This window comes from Peromyscus eremicus, unplaced genomic scaffold (assembly GCF_949786415.1).
Source record: "Peromyscus eremicus unplaced genomic scaffold, PerEre_H2_v1 PerEre#2#chr22_unloc_1, whole genome shotgun sequence".
Classification (NCBI taxonomy): Eukaryota; Metazoa; Chordata; class Mammalia; order Rodentia; family Cricetidae; genus Peromyscus; species Peromyscus eremicus.
In genome coordinates, this window is record NW_026734286.1 from 11,161,188 (window position 1) to 11,184,188 (window position 23,001).

Genomic DNA, 23,001 nt, shown 5'->3' on the forward strand with positions numbered 1-23,001 from the left:
CTCCGAGGTGTCCTCTCTCCGTCTCACACACACACACCATACACACACACTCATGCACAAGTTCGCACACACATACCCACTCCCACTCATCCACACACACACACACACACACACACTAAATGCGATACATTTTAGAGAAGGCTGGGATATGGCTTGGTGGCAGGGCGCGGGTAAGATGTTCATTTGCTTCATCACTGCAGGAGTCTCCTGTCTTACAATGTGCTCCATGCCTGACCTCTCTTGACCAAGCTGCTCCCTGACCCAATCTGCAGGAACCAGGAGTGAAGCTGCTTCCTGTCACCAGACCAGGCTCTGGGTAATAACCTGTAGCTGTGGCTGGCAGAGGATTGGTCAGTGTATCTGGTTGCCTGGCGGATGGACAGGGTCAGAGGGATGGAGTAATTAATGCTCAGGAATCCAGAGCTTCAAGGACATCACAGAAAGGAGAGGACAGACTGGGGCTCCATGAACAGCTGTGGGCCAGCAAGGGGGTGTGATGGGACAGGAAGAGGTGAGGAAGGACGCGGCCATGCAGACGGACAGGTGAGATGGATCTAGGGACACTTCCCATGTTCTCAGCATGGCACAGCATCAATGACAGTCCATTCCCAGTGTGCCTGGGTGTCAGCCTCCTTACTCAGGCCTTTGTCTGCTGGCCACCCAGGGGGGATTTGAGTGGAAATCATGTAGGGTCTGGGTGTAGGATGACACAGGTCGTGTACCTGTGGTATGGGAGGTGGCAAACACCAGAAGATGGCACCAGGGAGCCTAGGGATGGGGTTGGAGGATACCAACCTGCAGGACAAGCCCGGCACACTTGTGGGCAGAAGCAGGAGGCCTTAGGACCAGCCTGGCACACTGTGGGCAGAAGCAGGAGGCCTCAGGACCAGCCCGGCACACTTGTGGGCAGAAGCAGGAGGCCTCAGGACCAGCCCGGCACACTGTGGGCGGAAGCAGGAGGATGTGTCCATTTCAACTGGGGCATTCCTGGCTGGTGGGTCTGCCCGTCACAGTAGAGGGCCTAGGTTGCCCTGATAATGACCTATCTGGTGTCACAGTGCACTTATGAGCCATGGAGGACATGGGGACGGTGACAAGGCAGGGTGACTGAGTGATATCTGATTTCTTGGTCCCTCTAAGGCAGGCCCCAGCTGTGGAGGAAATGAGGGTTCAGGACAAGCTGAGCCACAGGCCATCATCACCCACAGGACACAGGGCTTTAAGAGGTCCCCAAAGCGGGGCACTGCAGGCCCTTCCTCAATCTGTGACGGGCTGTAGCTCTCTCTCAGCCTGCCAGTGTTGGGACCCAGGACAGAGCCAGGGTGCTGTTTTCTCCAGGCCCACCCTCTGAACCGAGACAGAGCAAGCCCGTTCAGTGAGGCCATGTGGTCAGGAGCAGCCAGTGAAAACCCCAGAGACACGACATTCCCCGCCAGTGCCCCACATGGACCCAGGCAGGCCCACTTCCAAAGCCAACAGGAAGCTGAGTCCCTGCCCGCAGGTGTCTTTTGGCTACTTGGTCCAGAGCCCCAGAAGCCACACTGACGGCTCAATCTGGTGTCCCTTCCTGGGCAGCCCCCATGGGCAGCAACAAAGACAGGCTGAGCCAGCCTCCGACCGCTTCCCCCGCCTCAGGTTTCTGGGCCTCGCGGTCTGCAGACAATACCGCCCTGCTGTGCCGGTCTCTGCGGAACCTCAGCTGTCCTGTACCATCCTGTTGGGAGGCTCACGCGTCCCCACCGAGTCCATGTCCCCTTCATGGGGAGGACACCTGTGTGTCCCATACCAGGAACCGAACCCCCGGCTGGACACCCCCCGTGGCTGTGCTGGCAGTCCAGCTCAGGACGGTTCCCTGCCGGCGGCGGCGGTTCTGCCTCACCCTTGATGGACAGAGCGTTCACACAGCCACCTGGAGGCCATGGTGTCCAGTGTGGCGGCTGACGCCGGAGTCTGCCTTTTCTTGCTATCATCCCCACCCAACCCTCAGCCCAGAAGTGGTTTCTAGGTGGGGTGGTGGCCATGCTGGGAACTGGTGACAACTGTTGAGTCCATTTCCAAGGCCTCAGTGCTTGGCTCTGTGGGGAAGGGAGTATGAGGGCGGAGTGCAGCTGACCTGCCTGTCCTAACAGGGACACCTCCCAAACACGCCCCCACCTCCCAAACACACCCCCACCTCCCTCCCAAACACGCCCCCACCTCCCAAACACACCCCCACCTCCCTCCCAAACACGCCCCCACCTCCCAAACACGCCCCCACCTCCCAAACACACTCCCACCTCCCAAACACACTCCCACCTCCCTCCCAAACACGCCCCCACCTCCCAAACACGCCCCCACCTCCCAAACACGCCCCCACCTCCCTCCCAAACACGCCCCCACCTCCCTCCCAAACACGCCCCCACCTCCCAAACACGCCCCCACCTCCCAAACACGCCCCCACCTCCCAAACACGCCCCCACCTCCCTCCCAAACACGCCCCCACCTCCCAAACACGCCCCCACCTCCCAAACACGCCCCCACCTCCCAAACACGCCCCCACCTCCCTCCCAAACACGTCCCACCTACAAGAACTGCTGCTCAAGGGTCCCCAACCCCTGTTCACCACACGAGAGTGGCAGAAAAGATTCCAGAAACTACAGAGAGGACATAAGAAAAACACGACCAGGGAAACATGTCAATGCTCTGGGAGCTGAGTGTTCAAATCAGTCTTTCCAGAAACTTCTGTAGGGTTGACATACTAAGTAACACAGGACCCAAGCGCATATGCCGGCCACACTGTGAAGCGACCATGACACATGTGCATTCAATCACATTTATAAACAAAACTAACAAAAATAATTAAAAAAAAAAAAAAAAAAAAAAAAAAAACAAGCATACACGCACAGAAACTTCCAGAAAGCGTCTGTCTGTAGCTGCCAGCAAGCTTCTGGTGTGTCAATGACATTTGATCTCCTGGACTCAGTACTGAAGGTGCAGGACCCACAGTTCAAAGTCAGCACACTCGGGGGCCTCTTGCTTCTAGCACATTCCCGCAGAGTCCTCTGGCAGGCTGTGGAGGCCTTGCTGGCGGAGTGGAGGCCACCGCATCAGCGACAGCGCCGGCGCCGGTTCCTCTCCTCCAGGAGCTCATTGTCAAAGATTTCCTTTTCCCTTCAGGAAACAAGAGAGGGCCGTGAGACTCCAGGGCCAAGAGAGCATGTGCAGTCGGAGGACAAGCTGCATGACGCAGGCTGAGCAGGTGCATTTATGCATTAAAGAAAAAAGGAGGAGGGGCCGGGCGGTGGTGGTGGTGGTGGTGGTGGTGGTGGTGGTGGCGGCGGTGGCGCACACCTTTAGTCCTATCACTCGGGAGGTAGAGGCAGAAGGATCTCGGATCTACAGGACAGCCAGCATTACACAGGTAAACCGTTGTCTCAAAAAACAACAACAATAAAAAACCCAAAACCCCACAACTTTCCCAGGAGAGCTTGGGATGGAACCCAGGGCTTCCCGCCAGCTAGATGAGCGCTCGGTGGAGCAGCAGGCCCACGTGTGACAGCAATCTTCCTGCCTCACTCGGCCTGTCCACACTTACTCTAAAGATATTATTTCAGGAGCTGGAGAAATGGCTCAGTGGTTGGGAGAATTTGCTGATTTTGACAAGGCCTGAAGTTCAGTTCCCAGCACCCACATGGTGGCTCACAAACATCCCACACTCCAGTCCCAGGGGATCTAATGTCCTCTTCTGACATTCGCAGGCACCAGGCACACACACATGCAGGCAGAGCACCCATTTTCATATAACAGACATATCTAAAAAGAAAAGGAGGGTTCTTTTGGGCATGACTGGGCATTAAGCACCTGCCTCGTAGGAGCAAAGACTTGAGCTCAACCAAGCACACGCGCACACATGTGCGCGCGCGCGCACACACACACACACACACATGTGCGCGCGCACTCACGACATCAGGTGTCACCCTCCAACCCCACCTTTGGTTGGAGACAGGGTCTCCCACTGGACATGGTCCTTGCTAACTAGGCTGTCGGCCTTGAGTCCAGAATGTCCTCCTGTCTCCACTTTCCCAGGGCTGGAACTATCGCACACACAACCACACTGACTGACTGAGACATCCTCTAGCCCAGGTAGCCCAGGTAGCCCAGGCTGGCCTGGACCTCACAATGATGGGCTGAGAACGCTGGATGAGTGCACTAAGTACGATGCCCTCGACCGCAGGGAACTGGGGACTGGATGCACCCTGCAGGGTCGCATGCAATGTCTCCTCTGGATCAAAATCTTGAAAATGGGCCAGGCGGTGGTGGCACACGCCTTTAATCTCAGCACTCGGGAGGCAGAGGCAGGCGGATCTCTGTGAGTTTGAGGCCAGCCTGGGCTACCAAGTGAGATCCAGGAAAAGGCGCAAAGCTACACAGAGAAACCCTGTCTCAAAAAAACCAAAAAAAAAAAAAAAAAAAAAATTCTTGAAAATGACAGGAACCACACACTCCCTGGGCTGCTCGGGCATGGAGAGGCCCTGTGTCAGCGGCCCACTGCCCGCCTGGGGATGCTGACATATCGTTAGGGGCCATGTGCCCCGACATGCCAGGCCTGGCTTGTGGCTCTGGATGGAGACCCCACTGCAGTCCTCTGCCTATCACTGCCCGCCCCGCCTGGCTCCCACTGAGGTCTGGCAGCGTGCCCAGAGGTGGATTAGAGCCTCTGGGGCCACACATCTGGAGTGCTGCAGGCCGACAGGAGAGGCATCTTTATCCCGCTGCACCGCTGACGGCCACGTTGCCTCTTAATCTAGCTCCGTGCCCGCCACCAGCCGCACCGGAGCAGGCGGGGAGAGCCCACACCGCCCCACACAAGCAGATTACAGGGGTCTCGGGCAGCACACGCGACCGCAGAGGAGGCTGTTGCCCAGCCCCAGGGTCCTGGCTTGCATCCAGCCTGGCTCGGAGACCAGGCTGCAGACCCGGGCCTTCGTCCAGGCCCTGTCCAGCCCCTGTGCGCGGACACAGACGCACCACGCCTCCTCGCGGAGGAGCTGAGCAGCCCTGTCGCTTTAACCGCACACACGGCATCCAGGGGCCTACCGGTAGCTAAGTGTCGGGCCACGGATGTACTTCTGCTCGGCTGTCTTGTAGTCCACTGACTCCACTGCAGAAATGGCGCAGATGATTGCCTGGGGGGAGACGGAGAGGGCTGTGGCCCAGTGGGCAGAGAGCCAGCCTGGAGTGCAGGAGGCCCTGGGTTCCATCCCAGCATCACATCAACCACGGGTGGTGATGTATACCTGTCATCCCAGCCCCCAGGGACAGCAGGGCAAGAGGATTATCAAGTTCAAGAGCCACCTGGACCCAAGACCTTGTCTGAATGTGTAACACTTCTGACAGGAACTTAGGGAACTACCATTAGTTTAGGTAGTCACACTGTGGTTTTGTTAAATATATCACTGGTGTTTGAAATTGTTTCTGCTGGGCATGGTGGTGACACACGCCTTTAACCCCAACACTCAGGAGACAGAGGCAGGAGGATCTCTGTGAGTTTGAGGCCAGCCTGGTCTACAGAGTGAGTTCTAAGACAGCCAGGGCTGCACAGAGAAACCCTGTCTCGAAAAACTAAAAAAAGAAAGAAAGAAATGGTCTCACTGTGCAGCTTAGGCTGGCCTGAAGTCTGTGTCCTCCCACCGCAGCCGCCGAGTGCTGGGTGACAGGTCTTTAGAGCTATCTTCAGTTCGGATGGGGCATCCCAGGCCTCCAGCGTGCATGCTCAGAAGCATCTGCACTGCCTGCTCCTCAGGACCTCCCCGCCTGCGACTGTCACACCTGACCCTAGGCTGCTAAGCCCAAGACAGTCAAAACCACCCAGTTTTAAGCTACACATTTAAGTACTTATAGGTGACTCCAGGGGTCAGGTGTGGGGGCCAGATCTGTCACCCAAGTACTTAGAGGCTGAGGTAGGAGGATCGATCCAGTTTGAGGCCGGCCTGAGCTACGAAGCTAGCACACAGCTCCACCATGTTCTTTCTAACTGAAGCGGACATGTCCTAGCCACGGCAATAAGACAGTGGGGACCACAGCAAGCATGGGGGTCCGCCCGAGGGCATGGGGGCCGCCCAGGGGGCATGGGAGCCCGCCCAGGGAGCATGGGGCGGCTGAGCATGGGGCACCCACCTCGGGCAGCAGCACGTCCAGGATGAAGCGAATGCGGTCCCCACTGCCACGGGCAGGCACCTCGCCGTCCATGTCTCGGCAGATGTCCTGCAGGTACTCCACCACCTCGTCCAGCTGTGCCTCATCCTCCAGGTATGTCTCCACGCAAGTCACGTACTGGCCAGAGGTCAGGAATGTCTTCAGCCAGCGCGAGGGCTTGCGGCTGCACAGGACAGCCCGCAGGTGGCTCTCCGCACCCTTGGCCTTCACAATGTACTCCACCAGCTTCTGGTTGGCTCTGTCCCGCGCAGCCCTGGAGCGGTCGGGCAGCACCTTCCTGCATGGCCGCCACTGTCCTGGCCGGCTGCCCCCTGCAGGCTCCTCAGGGTCCCCCTTGCCCAGCTGAGGAAACCTGGTCCCCAGGACGTCCTGTTGGATGGACTTGCGCACGGGGTAGCCTGTGAGGGGACACACCTTGGGAGCTGTGTGCTCTTCACCTCTCCCCTGCCTCTCTCCAGAGCGCTTGTGCCCATGAGGAGAATCCTCATTCTGGGGACCACTGAGTGCGCCAGCTAAATGCCCCGGGGTGAAGACAGTATTCCTCAGACCCCCTCGCCCGGCACACAGCTGTCCACTCGACAGGGATGCAGGGCAGGAGGGCAGCCGAGGTCACAGAGCTCTGCCCAGGGTAAGACTGGCATCTCAGTGCATATACCAAGGACGGCAGGAGACTCGCAATGATGGTCTCTCAAGGACCAGAGGCAGACCCTATGCAAAGAACACGTATACGTACTGATGTCAGCAGCGTAATACTCCAAGAAAGACCCAGCAAAGGAGCCGCAGCCTGTGGAGGACACGAGAAAGGGCCGTGCTCAGACCTGCACCCTGCCAGCTCCTGTGGCTCAGGACTCCTGGCCAGGAGCCTTCTGGTCTGTGCTTGACCTGAGGCAGGTCTGTGGGGTGCAGGTCTGTCCACTGCCCCAGGAAGGAGCTGCCAGGGGTCAGTCACCACACAGAGGCGGTGCTGTGTGGAGGGCCCGGGCCTTCAGTCAGGGGGCTGCGCCTGCTCCCACCTTCCACAGAAACAGTGTTGTCACAGGTCAGCAGGGCCAAGACAGGATGTGGGACAGGGACACATCTACCTCAGCTCCTCCATCCTGCCCTCAGGAGGTGGCACCCGCCCCCCTCCCTGGGGTACAGCCCACATACCCAGCCGCACACGGTAGTCGGTGATAAGCGAGACACACCAGCCGATGGCCTGGGCGAAGTCCTCCTTGGCTCTGTCCTACAAAACCCAACGACAGGCACCGGTGCTGTGGCCGCTGCGCAGCCCTGAGGCCTGGTTTCCCGGGCTCCAGGCTCAGGCAGCTGCTGTGTGGCCCAGACTCTCATCCACTCACTGTGGCCTGGCCCTCTCAGGGGGTGTGACAGACAAGTCCCGTCAGGTGAAGCAGCCAGCAAGCCACCGGACTGACCTTTTTAGTCTTTTTTAGACAGTCTCATGTAGTCCAGGCCTTGTATGTAACCAAGGCTGGCCCTTGAACTCCTAATCCTCCTGCCTCAGCTGCTAGCCAGCACCGCACACCTGACATGTGGATGTGGGTCACCCTCCAACTTCCCCAGTCACCTTGGGGATGCTGTATCCCACACCCAGATTTGTGTGCATGTCCACATGTGTGGAGGCCAGAGATGGACGCTGGGTACCCTCAGCTGACCGACCTCTGCTCAGTCGCTCTCTGAACCGGGAGCTTGCCTGACTCTGCTAGACAGGCTGCTCAGTGAGCCCCAAGGACTGTCTGTCTGTCTGTCTGTCTCCTCTCCCACGCACCACCGTGCTTCCCCTTCAAGCGGGTCCTGAAGATCGCTCAGGTCCTCACCCTGGCCCACTTCACCAAATGGGTGTTGGTGATGAGACGGCCTGGCGTGCATCTACAGCAAGCAGCGCCCTTCACCGTCTCAGTGCCCACACCTCCCGTGGTCCCAGGGTGCCACTCAGAGGGACGGGCCTAACGGCCACGCTCAGGAGCCGTGACACCCGACTGACTGCTCAGTGCAGAGCATCCTCCGACACCTGGCGCTTTGTCTTTGAGTAAGTACAACAAGTCTTCCTGGCCAGAGACCAAGCTCATTCAGGAAGGCAAGTTCAAATCCCCAGAACCACAGAAAATCAGACATGGCAGTACAGTGTGGCCCCGCACTCCCAGGGTGAGACAGGATGGAGACAGAGTCCAAAGAGCCCGAGGGCCAGCGAGCCTGGGGTACACAGCACAGCGGAAAACAAGGGGCAGGACTGACATCCAGGCTGTCCTCCACCTCCACAGGTGCCTCAGCACACACACACCCTCACAACCATGCACACGCGCGAGCACACACACACACACCCTCACAACCATACGTGTGCATGCACACACACGCGCACACGCATACACGGCACAGGCCGCCACCTACCAGCAGTGCGTGCTTTTCCTTACAGTCAAAGTGCTTGAGCCTTCGGAGGGACACGGTGATTCTTGACAGAACAGAGGCCAAGGTCAGCAGCCGCATCCCGGGGAGGCGCCCATCCTCCCAGACTTAACCTTGCTTTGGGCTGCAGCTCCTCCATGGCATGGGGCCCAGGTCGCTACCCCACCCAGCCACCCTCGGGTGCCCACAGGTGTCCAGGGTCACCTTCTGGAAGGTGCCTGAGGGGTCTCGGGGACCACTGTGAGAGGGCTGGCCGCTCCTGTGTGCTGCTGGCCTAGCAGAGGACCCATAGCCGAACTGGCCAGATCCAGTTCAATCAAGAACCGCATCATGCTGAACCTCTTCTGCGGGGCGCTTGCGGGGACACGGGGCCTGGGCGCCTGTTCTAGCTATCTAGCCGAGGCCCCAAGTGGCCCTGTGGACACCAAACTGTGTCAGCAGCTCTAGTCAGGGCCACCACAGAGGTCTCCGGCCCGCCCAGGCCTATCAGAGTACTGACCCTCGGCCCTTGGGGTTCATGTTGCCCTCAATGAACAGCACGCTGGCTTTCCTGTCTCTCCGCCGGACACTCTTGACCTGTGGACAAATCGGGATAGCACAGCATGACAAGGGGCGGAGGAGACGCTCCCCAGCTCCTCTGAGACCCCCTCTGGGACTGGGCCTGGCCAGCCTGGTGCGGAGTGTGACCCAGGCTTCAGGCCCCCTTTGCTTCCTGGGGCTCTGTGGTATTATGACGCAGAATCCAGCGATTCTCCACTGGGTCTTGTTTTGAAATCTCTGTGCACATGTGCAGAGGTCCACGTGTGGAGGCCACAGACAACCCTGGCCGTGGTGCACGTGCGTGCACCAGATTAGCAGCCAGATTCCCAAGCTCCCCCGTCTCTGCCTTCCCTCCCCACGAAGGACGCAGGCGCACTCCAGTCTGCCTTCCCGTGCACTCTACAAGCTGGACTCGGGTCTCCATGCCGGTACAGCAAGAACTTACCACCAGGCTGTCCTACCCACTCATTGTGTTTCTTTAGGGTCTCATGTAAGCCAGGCAACGGTAGGGCACACCCTTAATCCCAGCACTCAGGAGGCAGAAGCAGATGGATCTCTGTGAGTTCCAAACCAGCCAGGGCTACACAGAGAAACCCTGTCTCAGAAAAATTAAAAAAAAAGAGAAAAAAGAAAAGAGTCCCGCGTAGCCACCCTGGCCTTGAACTCTTCATGTGGTTGAGGTGACTTTCTAGGTGCTGGCATGACAGCCCGTGTCCCTGCCTGTGCCTCGCTCTGGGTTGAGCGGAAGCTGTTCACGGAGGCTGGGCACCAGGGGAAGCCCAGAATCCACTGTGTGGACCTGACATGGCCCCTCTCCCGGGGCCGTGAGAAAGGGAGAGCAGCAAGCCCTTTCCCAAGCAGTACAGATGGTCCCCAAGATGCCAACCCTCAGGCCTAATCCTGTGCCCGGAGACTGTCACCCCAGTAACCCGTCAGCCCTGGGAACAGACAACTGTAAGAAAAGACACGGGGGAAGTGTGAGGAGCGTGCAGGACGGGGCTGAGCCAGGCCGCCAGGAGTCCCTCAGCTGCTCCACACGAGGCCCAGCTATCGCTTGGCAAGTCACTCAGATTCCGGCTGCTCTCACCTCAGGCACTCTGTCTGTCTGTCTGCCTCTCTCCTCCGTCCCTCTTTTGGGACAGGGTCTTGAACTTGACACTCTTCTGCCTTAATTTCCCAAGTGCTGGGATGACAGGCCTGCAGCTCCACACACAGGCAGCATTCCAGGACTAAAAACCCGCACCATCTGATAGAAATTTAACTGGGGCTCAGGTTGTGGCCCCGGTGGCACGGCACCTGTCTAGAGCTAGAATGTTCCAGGTCCTGGCTTCCACCCTTAAAGAAATAGAACCAGGCAGTGGTGGCACATGCCTTTGATCCCAGCACTCAGGAGGTAGAGGCAGGAGGATCTCTGCGAGTTCCAGGCCAGCCTGGTCTACAGAGTGAGTTCCAGGACAGCCAGGGCTGCACAGAGAAACCCTGTCTCAAAGAACAAAAACAAAAGATTTCCAAAACAAGACATAAACCCATAAAAATAAGCTAAGTGTGAGGACAGCATCCGTGACAGGGGAGTGAGGGGCGGGCACAAAGAGATGACAGGGTGGGAGAGCCTCTACCTGGAGAAGTCCCCACGGGACGGACGGCTGCAGCTCCAGGGCATGGATGTACCTGGGGCTGCCCTTGGCAGGGCTCAGGCCACACAACAGACCTTCGGTGGGACTCAGATACCTTTTTGTTTTGTTTTGTTTTGTTTTTCGAGACAGGGTTTCTCTGTGTAGCTTTGTGCCTTTCCTGGGACTCACTTGGTAGCCCAGGCTGGCCTCGAACTCACAGAGATCCGCCTGGCTCTGCCTCCCGAGTGCTGGGATTAAAGGCGTGTGTCACCACCGCCCGGCTTCAGACACCTTTTTATTGTTATTATTATTTTGTTTTGTTTTTGAGACTGGTCTCCTGTGTCCCAGGCTGGTCTCCAGCATTCTTATGTAGCTGGACCATGAACTTTGATCCTCCTGCCTCAGCCTTCTGTGTACAGGGGTTAACAGGCCCGCGCCATCATGCCCACGGCATCATAGGACCTAAATTCAGGGGTCTCGAATGCAGGAAACTTGAAGCACCCATTCCCGAAGCTCAGCAGAGCACATTGCTCACACAGGCTTCCCTGAGGTGACGTGGCGGGAATCTCACTTAGAATGTCATGTTAAGTGGCCTTCATCAAATGACCAAGCCCGTCATGTCCAGGTCATCAGCACCTCATCCTTCCAGCATTAACAGAGCCACCAAACTCCATGCCTGAGCAGGGAAACAGGAGCTGAGCCGAGGGACCTGGTGCCCGCAGCAGCGGGTGGCAGATACACTTACCACAGCCGGCCAGAACGGGTATTTTTGGTATTTAAGCCAGACCAGCATTCCTACTTCAAATGATCGTGGTTCTAGGATTAAAAGGAAGGAAGAGAAGGGCTGAGTCAAAGGCACCTCAAACAAGTACAGTAGAGACAGAGAGAAAGAAAAATCACGTTCACCATGGCACCATTTCAGCCCAACTCTAACCTCAAATACCAGGAAACCCAGACAGTTCGGGCGGACACAGGGCGCAGAGACAGAGAGTCTGAGCACTCATTATGGGCCATGAGGCCCTGACTGTGTGTGTCCCCAGTGACAAACGTCCTGTGGCAGGAGATGAAGCTGTAGGATGGATGAGCTCTATCCCAAACCTCCATCTCTAAGTCTAACATCCTTCCCAAAGCAGACACTTAGATGACTGTGTCCATGCCGGGCATGGTTCATGCTGGGCACTCTGCACCAAAATGTGGATTATATAATCACACGGCTCACAGAATAAACTGTCCTCCCAGGAACACTAAGTTCAAGGAATCTGAGAAACTGAGGTCACAAAATACAGAAAACACAATATTTTCAGAGGAGGAAAAGTCTTTCTGTGCTGTGGCTTGAGACAGGGGTCTATGTACACCAGGCTGTCCTAGAACTCGCTCTGTAGCCCAGGCTGGCCTCTGCCTCCCAAGTGCTGGGGTGACAGGTGTGCACCGTGCCCGGTTTATGAAGCTGCTGAGGACGGACCCGAAACCAGGCTTTGCGGGTATCATACAAGCGCTCCACCATGGGGCCGCAGCCCTGGCTTTGTTACTAACTTGCTCTTTTTGTTTGTTGTTTGTTTTTTGTTTTTTTGGGTTTTTTTTGTTTTTCGAGACAGGGTTTCTCTGTGTAGTTTCGGTGCCTGTCCTGGATCTCTCTCTGTAGCCCAGGCGGGCCTCGAACTCACGGAGATCCACCTGGCTCTGCCTCCCGAGTGCTGGGATTAAAGGCGTCCGCCACCACCGCCCGGTCTGTTACTAATTTCTAAGGCAGGATTTTATTATGGAGTCGGAGCTGACCTTCAACTTGGGATCCCTCTGCCTTCGCCTGGCTTTCTGCGTACAACTTCACATTTTCTACTTGTCAAGAACCCCAGGATGAGGGACTGGAGTAGACAGAGCTTCAGCATCAGGAAAACTGGCAGGAAGTGGAGGGGATGCTGCCATGCTTCCCACCACGAAACCCACTGGCTGTGAAGGGCTCCTGGGCCAGCAGGAACTAGGGGAGGTGGTGACAAGCTCCGAGGAGGGGACAGCCCAGCCAGGAGAGACCCTGGCTGGGAACTGGCAATTGTCAGGAGCTGGTCTGGTGGGTTAAGGAAGCCATCAGCTCAAACCTGCCATCCACGGACACGAAGCTGAGGCCCCCTGCAGCCAGGACGCCCTCATCTTCAGAACTGACCCAAACCACGAAGAGCTGCGGGGCGCAGCTCACACCAGCACCCAGGCCCTTCTAACACTCTAGGTACTCAGTGGGAACTCAGCCACTCGGAAGGAACAGGAGGTGAGATGGAGGAACCTGGCGGCCTTCACTAAGAACCCGGTGTCTGCAGCTGCCCCCAGCCTGCCCTGCGTCATCTGGGCAGCATCCCAGCGTGCACCTGGCTCAGGAGAGGCCCTGGGTTCCTCAGTGGCTGAGCCATGCCTGTGCACTCAGCCGCCCTAACCTCCACGTCCTTCTCAGCTGCACCCCTGCACCCCATCCATGCAGCACTTTTAGGGAGGACCTGCACTTCCCCAGACAGACATGGGCTCCCGCACCACTGCAAAAGTGGCTCTGCCCCACTGAGAGCAGAAGAGCCTACACCTTCCCTCCGTGTGCCCAGAAAGGGGCAGGACAGGGCTGGCCACCTCCCCCGAGTCCTCTGCCTCCTCTCAAAGCACCATTAGAGGCTCTAGACAGGTCTCAGGTCAGTCAGAGCATAAAAACTGAAATGTCAGGTATGGAGGTGCACACCTTTCATCCCAGCATTCTCGAAGCGGAGGCAGGGGGATCTCACTGAATTAGAGGCCAGCCTGGTCTACACAGGACGTTCCAGGCCAGTTAGAGGCACACCGTGAGACCCTGTCTAAAAACAAAACCAAATCACCACCAGCGCCAAACAATGAGGACTTCCGGGAGTGCTGCGCAGGGTGGGGCCTCACCCACCGCTCTCCCAAATGTGCCTCTCTTACCGTGATACAGAAGGATCCGGGGCGGCTCTTCCTCCTCCTCCTCCTCCTCCAGCAGGGGGTGGATGGACTTGAACCCTGTGGACTCTTCCGAGGACACAAGATCTGCCGAGACAGGGGGACACCACTTGATGGCCACCTCTCACCCTGCCAAGGGCTAGGGACAAAGGACCGTCTACAACAAAGACTGAGCCTGCACACAATTCAACAAGGGTGCACTCTGTGGTCAGATCTGTGTTTGCGTTTTTGAACATTCTCTACATGTACTTGTGTGTGTCTATGCATGCATGTTGTGTGTGTGTCTGTGCATGCTTATGTGAGGTTTGTGTGTGCATACACGTGTCTAAGCATGTGTGTGTGAATGTGTTTGTGCATGTGTGTGCATGCACATGTGTGCACTCGAGCACACACATGGAGGTCAGAACTACTCTGTGGAATTAGTTCTCTCTTCCACCCTGTGGGTTCCTGAGATCAAACTCAGGTCACTAAGCTTCATGGCAAGGGTCTTCACCTGCTGAGCCGCCTCGCTGGCCCTCCGTTTTGTTTAAATTCTGGTGCTAGGGATGAACAAAGGGTCTCATGCTTGCCAGGCGAGTGCTCTAGCTCTGAGCTCCAGCCTCAAGTACATCTTAAAAAATAAAATAAACAGGAAGAGAAGCAGAGAGCAGCACTCACTCAGTGACAGAAAGTGTGGGAACTCCAGGTGGCGACCCTGTCCGACATGTGGATACACAGAGAACGGTCCCCCAGAACCAAAAGGTGACTGCAACAAGGTGAGACATGGTGGAGGGGCCAGGCAGAGGATGGCCCTGTGAAGGATCCCACTGTGTCCCACGACCACCAGATCACACACCTGATTTCTGATCTCCCTGCCAGGCCTCAGTGGGTCAAGACAGGTTTACAGGAGACCAGCCCCTGGCTGCAGCCACCCACAGGTTTCAGAATGACCTCTGGAAGGCTCCTGACACTAGGCCCCCTAATCCCCTCAGCAGGGCCCCTCACTTACTGGGAATGTGCTTTTGACACTCAACAAGCAAGAGCTACACAGAAGTGCTTTTCAGGGGTCACTGACTGCTACCCCCAACTCTGCCTGAGCTCCCACTCAAACACAAAGACAGAGGTATCTGCGAGGAGAGAGTCACTACACCGTGGGGGACAGCAGGCGTCCCTGACCGTGGTTACCTTCCTCTGGTTGCTCACTGTCACCAGCACTGCACAGCGCCATGGCCTCCCCAGACCAGCTCCCAGGGGAGGGCGCTGCCCCCACAGTTCCAGTCCCCAGCTGCCTGGCGGGTGGGTCCTGGCCTCCATCCAAGCGTGGCCTCTTTGTGGTGCGTCCTCTGCCTCTCTCAGAGGCCGGGAGCAGCTTGCTGCTGCCTGATGGCACAAGCTGGTCACAGCCTTTGACCCCGGCACAGGGGTCCTCTCCCCAGGTTTGGGAGAGCAGCCTAGGTGAAGCCAGGGCCGCAGAGTTGCTTGCCTGTCCCTCGCTGCCTGAGAGACTCTCCCCCTTGGAAAGGCGAGACTCTGTTCTACGGCGCCGGGTAGGTTTCTCTCCCAAATTCCTCCGCCTTTTATTGGTTGTATCCTCCTGTCCACGGTCCGGTTGTGACCCAGAACTGTCCTGAGACCCATCTCCACTGTGGGAAGGCGATGCTGCCCTCGGGGTTGCGTTCTCTGGGAGGTCTGTCTTGGGGTCCTCTTCGGATGCACACAACCCCGCCAGGCTTTGTGGTGCGCATTCCCACCTCTTCCTGGGTGTGTGCCGAGCAGCCACATCTACACCATCTTCACCACAAAGAGATGGAGAAGGGGCGCTGGGGACCCAAGAGGCCACATCTGCGTGTGGCTTCTCGTTCTGGGACGGTGAGGTCTCATCTTCCGTCAGACGGCTTTCAGGACTCAAGCTGGTCCTCTCATTCAAGATATCCAGGGCCACTCGCAGGGAACGTCGATAGGCCAGCTCCTCCAGGGGGGTAGCTGGCACGTCATTCTGAGAGGCTGTGGAGACAGAGATCGCACAGTGAGGGCCTGCTCAGGTGCCTGGGGTTCACCACTGCAGCATGCAGCAGCAGACAGTGACCACATCAATGCCCGGCACCCGCCTCTACAGACAGACTCACAGGCAGGCCCGGCACTACTCTGCTATGTGTACCCCCCAAAAAGAGGACAAAGCCAACACATGGCTATACATTCACTGTGGGCTATGACTGAAGACCAGCACACACCCAGAATGACCTCAGCCTGACTGGATAACCACTAACTCCCGCCAAGTCCCGAAACAACACTGTGTATAAACATGTCCGAATGTCTTGCACTGTTTATTTGAATGGGACGTTGGGGACAGCTTCACACTCACCGGGATAACTGCCTCCGTCTACCAGGCCCATACTTGGTGCTTGCACTGGGGACATCCTTGTTCTCTAAGCAAGGTGGTCAGCACAGCTACCCCTCAACAGCTGTGGGTTCCAGGAGACGGAGCCCTGGCTTCAGCTGCCCTGAGCCTGTCTCTGCTGGGTGGTGACTGCCGCCACTTAGGACCCTTGCCAATGTGTGCCAGTACCAGGCCTGGAACGGGGTGCAGAAGTCTAGCTCAGCCACAAGAGGAAGGGTGCGGGGTGCTGAACTGAGGCCCCCCACACAGAGGAGGAGTCCCACCACACACGCAGCCAAACGCACCTCAACGACAGTACCTGCAGGTGACAGGGAGGTGGCGGTGGCAGCGGCATGAAAGCTGACCGCTCTGTCCTTGCTCCCCTGGGCTTTTTAATTGGCAATTTATGTATGTATGTATGCATATATGTCTGTACGTATGTTATGTACGTACATACGTGTATGTCTGTCTGTGTTATACATGCACAGGTGTGTCTCCCTGTATGTTATGTATGCACGTCTGTCTGTGTTATGTATGCATGGGTGTGTCTCTGTATGTTATGTATGCCCGTGTCTGTTATACATTCACGTGTGTCTGTCTGTCATAGATGCATGTGCCTCTGTCTCAATGTCTGTCTGTATGTTATGTATGCATGCAGTGGTTCCAAAGACTAAATGCAAGGCTTCATGTGAGCAGGGCTCCTACCACGGAGCTCTGGCCCAGCCCAGCATTCACCTCTGCAGAGGCTGAGGCTGCAGCAGGCTGGCCTGGGACCTGCCACCCACTACCTTCCTAGTCCTTCTGACTGAGCTTCAAGGCCATTTCCATCCCCAGAGAACGGCCTCTGGGCTCAGGGACAGCGGCTCTCTGCTCCTGTGGGGGCAGGTGTCCTCTCCTGTCCTCCTTGCCCATCACAAGGCTATCTTTAAGATGGCTCTTGCTGGGGTTGGGGATTTAACTCAGTGGTAGAGCACTTGCCTAGCAAGCACAAGGCCCTGGGTTTGGTCCTCAGCTCCGGAAAATTTAAAAAAAAAAAGATGGTTCTTGCCATCTGGTAGGTCTGGTTTTGGCTACAGGTCTGAGAAGCTATTGGTATGTGGAGGACCCCAGCTGGAACCTGTGATCCCACTTCCAGGCCTGCCTGGGCTGCAGTAGGAGACTCTACCTCAAAAACTAAGAAACAAACACAAAAACCAACAGAAGCCGAGGCCGCAGCTCAGTGGCTGTTCCGCAGGCCAGCACTACCCAAACAAAAAGCCACAGACATAAGCAACTAGAGCCGACTCTGGTGTGGGCTTGGAAAGCAGGTGCCGAGGTGGGCGTAAATCCTCACTCCGCACAAGGCCCTGGGTTCTGTCCCCAGCACACATGAATGCATCATCACAGCACTGGGAACTGGAGCCAGGAGGATCGGGAGTTCAAGGTCAGCCTCTGCTCGACAGTGATTTCAAGACCAACCTGGGCTACATAAGACCCTGTCTCAAAAGGGGGAAGGAAAAAAAATAAAGGCAAGCAATCCATTTTCCCTTCTGTGAGGCTCCCCGTGATGAAGAGGCGTCGCGGTGGCACAGCACCTTGGTGGCCTGGCTGGAGCCCTTACCCAGGAAGGCGGCAATGTTCTCAATGTGCGACTTCTGCAGCTTCTCCACGGCCGAGCTCTTCACCTGGATCCTGCAACAAAGAGCGGTTAGTGCCGCCAGCCTGCAAAGCTGACTGTCCAGATGTCCTGCTCAACCTTCCGCTCATACCGAGAGTCACACTGAAGGAGGGCAGGCGGGACACACTGCCGGAGGGGACAGGCACAGCCAACCAGGGTGGATATGGCTTTTTTTCTTTCTCTTTTTTTTCTCCCATTTTTTCCCCCGCTTTTAAGAAAGAAAAGGTCGGCTGGAGTTAAGAGTAAAAATAAATTCAAATTGGGACTTTCATGAGGCAAATCCGACTTTCAACTGCACAAATAACTCCTTTGTTAGGTTTTCCGAGTAGCCGCTAATGTCACCGAGAGCTGTTTACAACCCAGCAGGCGCGTTTTAGTTTAAAAGGACGCGCTTTCCTTTTAAACTCAAGTATTCAATTACCTTCCCTGCCGCAGGGAGAGCGGGAGCTGGGGACTCTCCAGTGGTGGCGGCTCTGAAGATGGTACAAGAAGGAGCGGGCTGGGGGACCCGGGAGACGGGCAGCCCGTGGACTCTTCAGAAGGGAGGACAGTGACAGGGGACCGTACACGCAGGCCCACACCCACAATGTCCTTGCAGATGACCCATGAAGGGTCACCAGGTGCAGGACAACAGAGTCCTGCCACCCATCTGCCTTTCTGGCGTGGAAAAATGTTTTCTTAGTGGCGCAGTGGGCCCGGCACAGCCGGAGCAGAACCAAGTCACACTGGCCCTCGATGGGGGGGAGACCACAGCACGGCTCCCTGGGGAAAATTTCTATTTATTCGCCCTTGAGACCCCTCTCCTGCAGATCTCAGGCCTCATGGAAGACCTTCAACTTGAAATTGGTGTCAAATAAATTCCGCTGTCCTCTGGACAAGGCTGTTAGTGTGGAAAGACGAATAAATGCAACAGAAGCAGGCTTCCCTTCTTTTGGTGAGAACCATTTTAGAAGGCTCAGACAGAAGGAGAGAGAGCATTTAAAAAAAAAAAAAAAAAAAAACCCATACACTTAACTTTTCCTTTAGCGAGAGTATTTGAACATCTAGAAATAATTCTTTTTTTCTCTTATTTTTCGCTGAAGTCTCAGTTCTGGCCAAAACCTATGTGTAAAAAAAGAAAAAAAAAATCTTGTTATGGCAACGTGCAGGAACAGACATGTGGCAAGCCCTTCCTAAGGTGACGGCCATAGGATTGAACAGGCACCTAAGTTGAGCTCCTTTGATTCAGGCAGAGAAACTGAGGCACTTGAGCCCATGGCCATCCAAGGTTAGGGCATAGGCTCAGCACTTCCTGTGAAATTGCTAGAAAGCACCCCTAAACACCACAGTTATTCCCTGTCTGGGGGCGCCTAGCTAGACACTTCCTGTAGTCACAGCCTTCCATGCCTTTTTATAGCCGACTCTGGTTATTTTTATTTATTTTTTTTTCTTTTCCTTAGTGCGAAAAATAATTAAAGACAATTCTGGATATAGAGGCTCCTAAGTGCCAGACCAAAACCCGGTGGAGTGGAGGGAACCCCGGGACGCATGCCAGCAGATCCGGGCGCCAAGCATTCACTCCGAGGGAGCAGAGCCTGATAAAGACCTTGTTGTCACCAAGTCATTTCTAATTCCACAATGAAGAGAAAAGAGCCGTCACCTTCGCAGGCCACAGCCGCTTCTCCCATCGGCAGAGGACATACTTGGCGTCCGTCATGATGCGGAGCTGTGGCAAGAAGAAGCTGCGCTCACGGTGCTACAGGGCCTGACGCCGGAGGTGCCCTGCAACAAAACGCGTGATGGTTTAGAAATGGTCTGCTTGCGTTCAGTGACATTCGCACAGACAGGAGCTTCAAGGGCAGACGCGTCCTCACACACAGCCTCCAGGAGACAGGGAACCTGGCCATCAGTCAGTGCAGGGTCCTGGGACATGGGGAGTGGGCGCACTGTTTCCCTTAAGTAAAACTCAACAGACCCCTCTTCAAGGTCACACCCAGGGCACCCACAGCAGCAGCAGGCGCTCCAGTCAAAGCTCACACCCCCCAGCCTTAGGCCTGAAGGGTGAGGGCAGCATACACACACACACACACACACACACACACACACACACGCCCGCCCGCGGCTGCCCCGTTCCCTGGAAGGACAGGGACAGATGCAGGCCTTCACGACATGACACCCCTGGCAGAGAGGGCCAGGCCTGTGGACAGAAATGGAAAGATGGGGGAGGGGGACCAGAGCAGCAGGAAGGACACCAGGGACAAGGAGACCGACAGAAACCAGGGTTTATGTAGTACGAGTGTTCACAGAAGCAAGACAAGTGTTCCCAGAGGGGGTGCGGGCGGCAGAGTTGGGGGACGGCTAACACAGGGTTTCCAGCATGGATGGGATTTCAGGAGGCAAATGAAGACTTCTGAGCAGGTATGGGAATTCAGATAACAAAAGACAGGGCTCAGGGAGCAGAGGGTTTGGGCAGCAAGGGAGGGCTCAGGCAGCAGAGACAGGGTCTGCAGGGAGCGGGTTCCACAGAACGGGGGGCAGTACGGGAAGCAAAGCTCACACAAGGGACTGAGATTCAGGCTGTAGAGTTGGAGTTCAACGGAAATACAGGGTCTGCAGCGACGATGAGGCCAAGCTACAGGGACGCAGCTGCAAAGACTGGGACTCTGACACTCTAGGTTCACAAGACGGATAAGGTTCGAGCAGGAAATTCTGGGTTTGGATTGCAAACGGGGTCCAGCAGGAAGGAACGGGGGTTCAGGCTGCACAGAGGGGTCTATGCAGTAAATTCAGAGTTCTCAGCAAGGACACAGGTTCAGGCTGCAGGGTTGGGGTAACAAGCAGGAAATTCGCGGTTCAGGCTACAGAGAGGGGGGGTCAAGTAAGAAATGTTGGGGTCACACTGCAGAGGTGGGAGAATTGGGTTAATCCGGGGCTTCCAGCAGGAAATTCGGGATCTCAGCAGGGACACGGGTCCAGGCTGCAAAGGGGGAGATGAGGCAGAAAACTCGGGATTCAGGCTGCAGAAGAGGGATATCAGGCCGGAAATACGGGGTTCAGGGTGAAGACAGGCCGAAAATACGGGGCTCTCGGGGGGGACGGGGTCTCAGACTACAGAGAAGGGGGTCCAGGGAAGAAAACACAGGGTTCGCAGCAGGAAACTGGAGGCTCTCAGCACCCGCGGGGCTCGGCCGCACATGGGCCCTGCGCAGAACCGGACGCGGCCCAGCCGCCGCCCTTCCCCAGGCTCTCCGCCTGCGCCCCGCCCGGCCCTCCCACGGCCGCAGCGGGCTCACCCACCCCCAGCCCGCCCGACGCGGAGTCCGAGCCTGAGCGACCAGGCCGCGGCGGTCCCAGCGGCGGAAGCCCGCCCGCCAACCGCCGCCGCAAGACCGCGCGCTCACCGCCTCCACCGCCGCGCAGATCCCCGCGGGCTGGGGGCGGGGCCTGCCTCCCAGCGGCGCCAGGCCCCGCCACGCCCCCGCCCAATAGGAGGTGCGTACCTGCGCCTCGGCCCCGCCCCCGGACGCTCGCGGCCCCCGGCGGGCCACGCCCCCAGCCCGCCGGCCACGCCCCCAACCGCCTCCCCTCCTGCCCATCAACTGGTGGTGCGCTCCGAGAGGGCTCCCCCTGGGCTCGAGGCAGGGTAAACCTCGCGGCCCGCGCCGAGTCCCACCCACCCCCGCTGCTGCCCAATGAGAGGCTCGAGTTTACGTTTGGGCCCCTCCCACTGACGGCGGCGGCCTCGTAGGCCACGCCCCAGGCTGCAGGCCACGCCCCAGGCTGCAGGCCACGCCCCCAGTCTTCCCCCCAGCCTGTGGTCGTGTCTGAGCCGTAGAGCAGGAAGGTCCGTGTTCCTGTGAGCCGCAGTGGGTAGACCGAGGAGGGGGTTGGAAAGAGGAAGGCCTCGCCAGCTCGTTTGCATGCCGCCTCTGACAGAACCTAGTACCTTCCAGGTGACCCAGTTCCCACCCCAGAAAGCAGGAGTGGAAACAGGATGTGAGGGGACCCCGGTGCCCCCAAGTGTCCTCGAGCCGAGCCGGTGGCTGGGGGCAGGGGCTGCATCCAGGACCTCCATGGACTGTTCTAGAGCGGGAAGCTTCCAGTTTGTCCGCCCACAGCGAGGCACTGCTGCCGCAAGCAGTCATTGGTATAGTAAGATATATATTCGGTTTTCCGAGACAGGGTTTCTCTGTGTAGCCCTGGCTGCCCTGGAGCTCACTCTGTAGAACAGGCTGGCCTCGAACTCACAGAGATCCGCTTGCCTCTGCCTCCCGAGTGCTGAGATTAAAGGCGTGCACCACCACTACCCAGCCACACTCAAGTTCTTAACTACATTCTCTGTCCCCAAGGCTGCTCATCTGTGCGGTGTCTCTTACCTGAAGGTCAGGTCCAGCCTCTCAAGACAGTCTCCCTGGGGAGACTCCAGCTGCCGCAGGTCGAGGTGGCGTCTCTCCAGTGTCTCCCGAAGATATGTAGAGAGGCATTACTCTTGGCCTCTGCTTATATACTGTCCTGCGTCTGGTTATCTCGAATGAGCGGTGTCCCTGGGCCTGGTTATCAGGCCCTGCGTTGGTGTAGTGGGGTTCCCAACAAAGCTGTTTTTCTTTGTCTAAAACACATTTTTTCCCTATTCTCATCCCAGGTGGAGAACTGGCTTTGTTGGAGAGGACGATGGGCCTGTACCCTGATCCATCCATATGGTGGCTGTGTACCCCAAGTTCCACTAGGTCAGGAATCACAGGCCCAGAAGCTCAGATGGCAATTCTGGGGTCTCCCAGCAGCACTGGCCAAGGGGGAGAGATGTGCCACCGGCCACTGGTTCTTCAGGTAATTCTCTTGAAGTGGTCCCCACATCACCAAGCATTACTGTATAAGCTTGGAGACTGTGAGTTGTGTGAGCGTGTGAGTGGGTACGTGGTGACGGGGATGTGGGTGAGTGGGTAAGTGGTGGAGGGGATGTGTATGAGTTGGTGAGTGGGTGAGTGGTGGGAGGTGTGGGGTGGGCAGGTCTCTCAGCAAGGCTGGTTCTATGGGTCCACAATTTGACAGCAAGTCAGAAACAGTGAGAACCAGATATGGTAATGCAAGGAATTAGTTAGCCCAGTCACCAGCTGACCAACTATTAACCCAGCCATCTAGTAACCTGGGTAGCACGAAATGTAAAGGGTCTTATTAATAAAAACAAACCTGGAGCCAGGTATTGGGGTGAATGCTGAAAGATCAGAGAAGCAGAACAAGCCACAGCTTCCTCACCTGGCCAATTCCTCAGCTGATCCTGTTTTCTCAGACTGGAAGCCTCTCAGTCTTTATCC

At 56.9% G+C, this 23,001-nt stretch overlaps 1 protein-coding gene across 2 annotated transcripts; it reads right to left on the reverse strand.

Moving 5' to 3' along the window:
• Nucleotides 1–2,668: 2,668 nt before the first annotated feature.
• On the reverse strand, nucleotides 2,669–21,184 carry Pwwp3a (PWWP domain containing 3A, DNA repair factor). Of its 2 annotated transcripts, XM_059251676.1 has the most exons (14): nucleotides 21,091–21,184; nucleotides 19,350–19,471; nucleotides 18,726–18,811; nucleotides 17,654–17,724; nucleotides 14,862–15,680; nucleotides 13,683–13,784; nucleotides 11,497–11,567; nucleotides 9,098–9,174; nucleotides 8,584–8,644; nucleotides 7,345–7,420; nucleotides 6,929–6,979; nucleotides 6,157–6,593; nucleotides 5,077–5,165; nucleotides 2,669–3,150 (listed from the first exon to the last, which is right to left on the reverse strand). In XM_059251676.1, exons 2-14 carry the CDS (start codon nucleotides 19,404–19,406, stop codon nucleotides 3,087–3,089), a joined length of 2,061 nt encoding a protein of 686 aa, XP_059107659.1. In that variant the 5' UTR covers nucleotides 19,407–19,471; nucleotides 21,091–21,184; the 3' UTR covers nucleotides 2,669–3,086. The 2 variants fall into 2 exon arrangements, with proteins under 2 accessions (XP_059107659.1, XP_059107658.1); XM_059251675.1 differs by lacking the exon at nucleotides 21,091–21,184 and having other exon boundaries at nucleotides 19,350–19,792.
• Between the last annotated feature and the right edge of the window lie 1,817 nt (nucleotides 21,185–23,001).

What these genes read in the sequence shown, in the direction of transcription:
- Pwwp3a (XM_059251676.1), bottom strand. Translation starts at nt 19,406, where the DNA reads ATGACGGACGCCAAGTATGTCCTCTGCCGATGGGAGAAGCGGCTGTGG. An exon ending in AGCGGCTGTGGCCTGCGAAG is followed by an intron (nt 18,812 to 19,349) that starts GTGACGGCTCTT and finishes TTTTACACATAG; the next exon opens with GTTTTGGCCAGAACTGAGAC. An exon ending in GTATTACGCTGCTGACATCA is followed by an intron (nt 6,594 to 6,928) that starts GTACGTATACGT and finishes GTCCCCTCACAG; the next exon opens with GCTACCCCGTGCGCAAGTCC.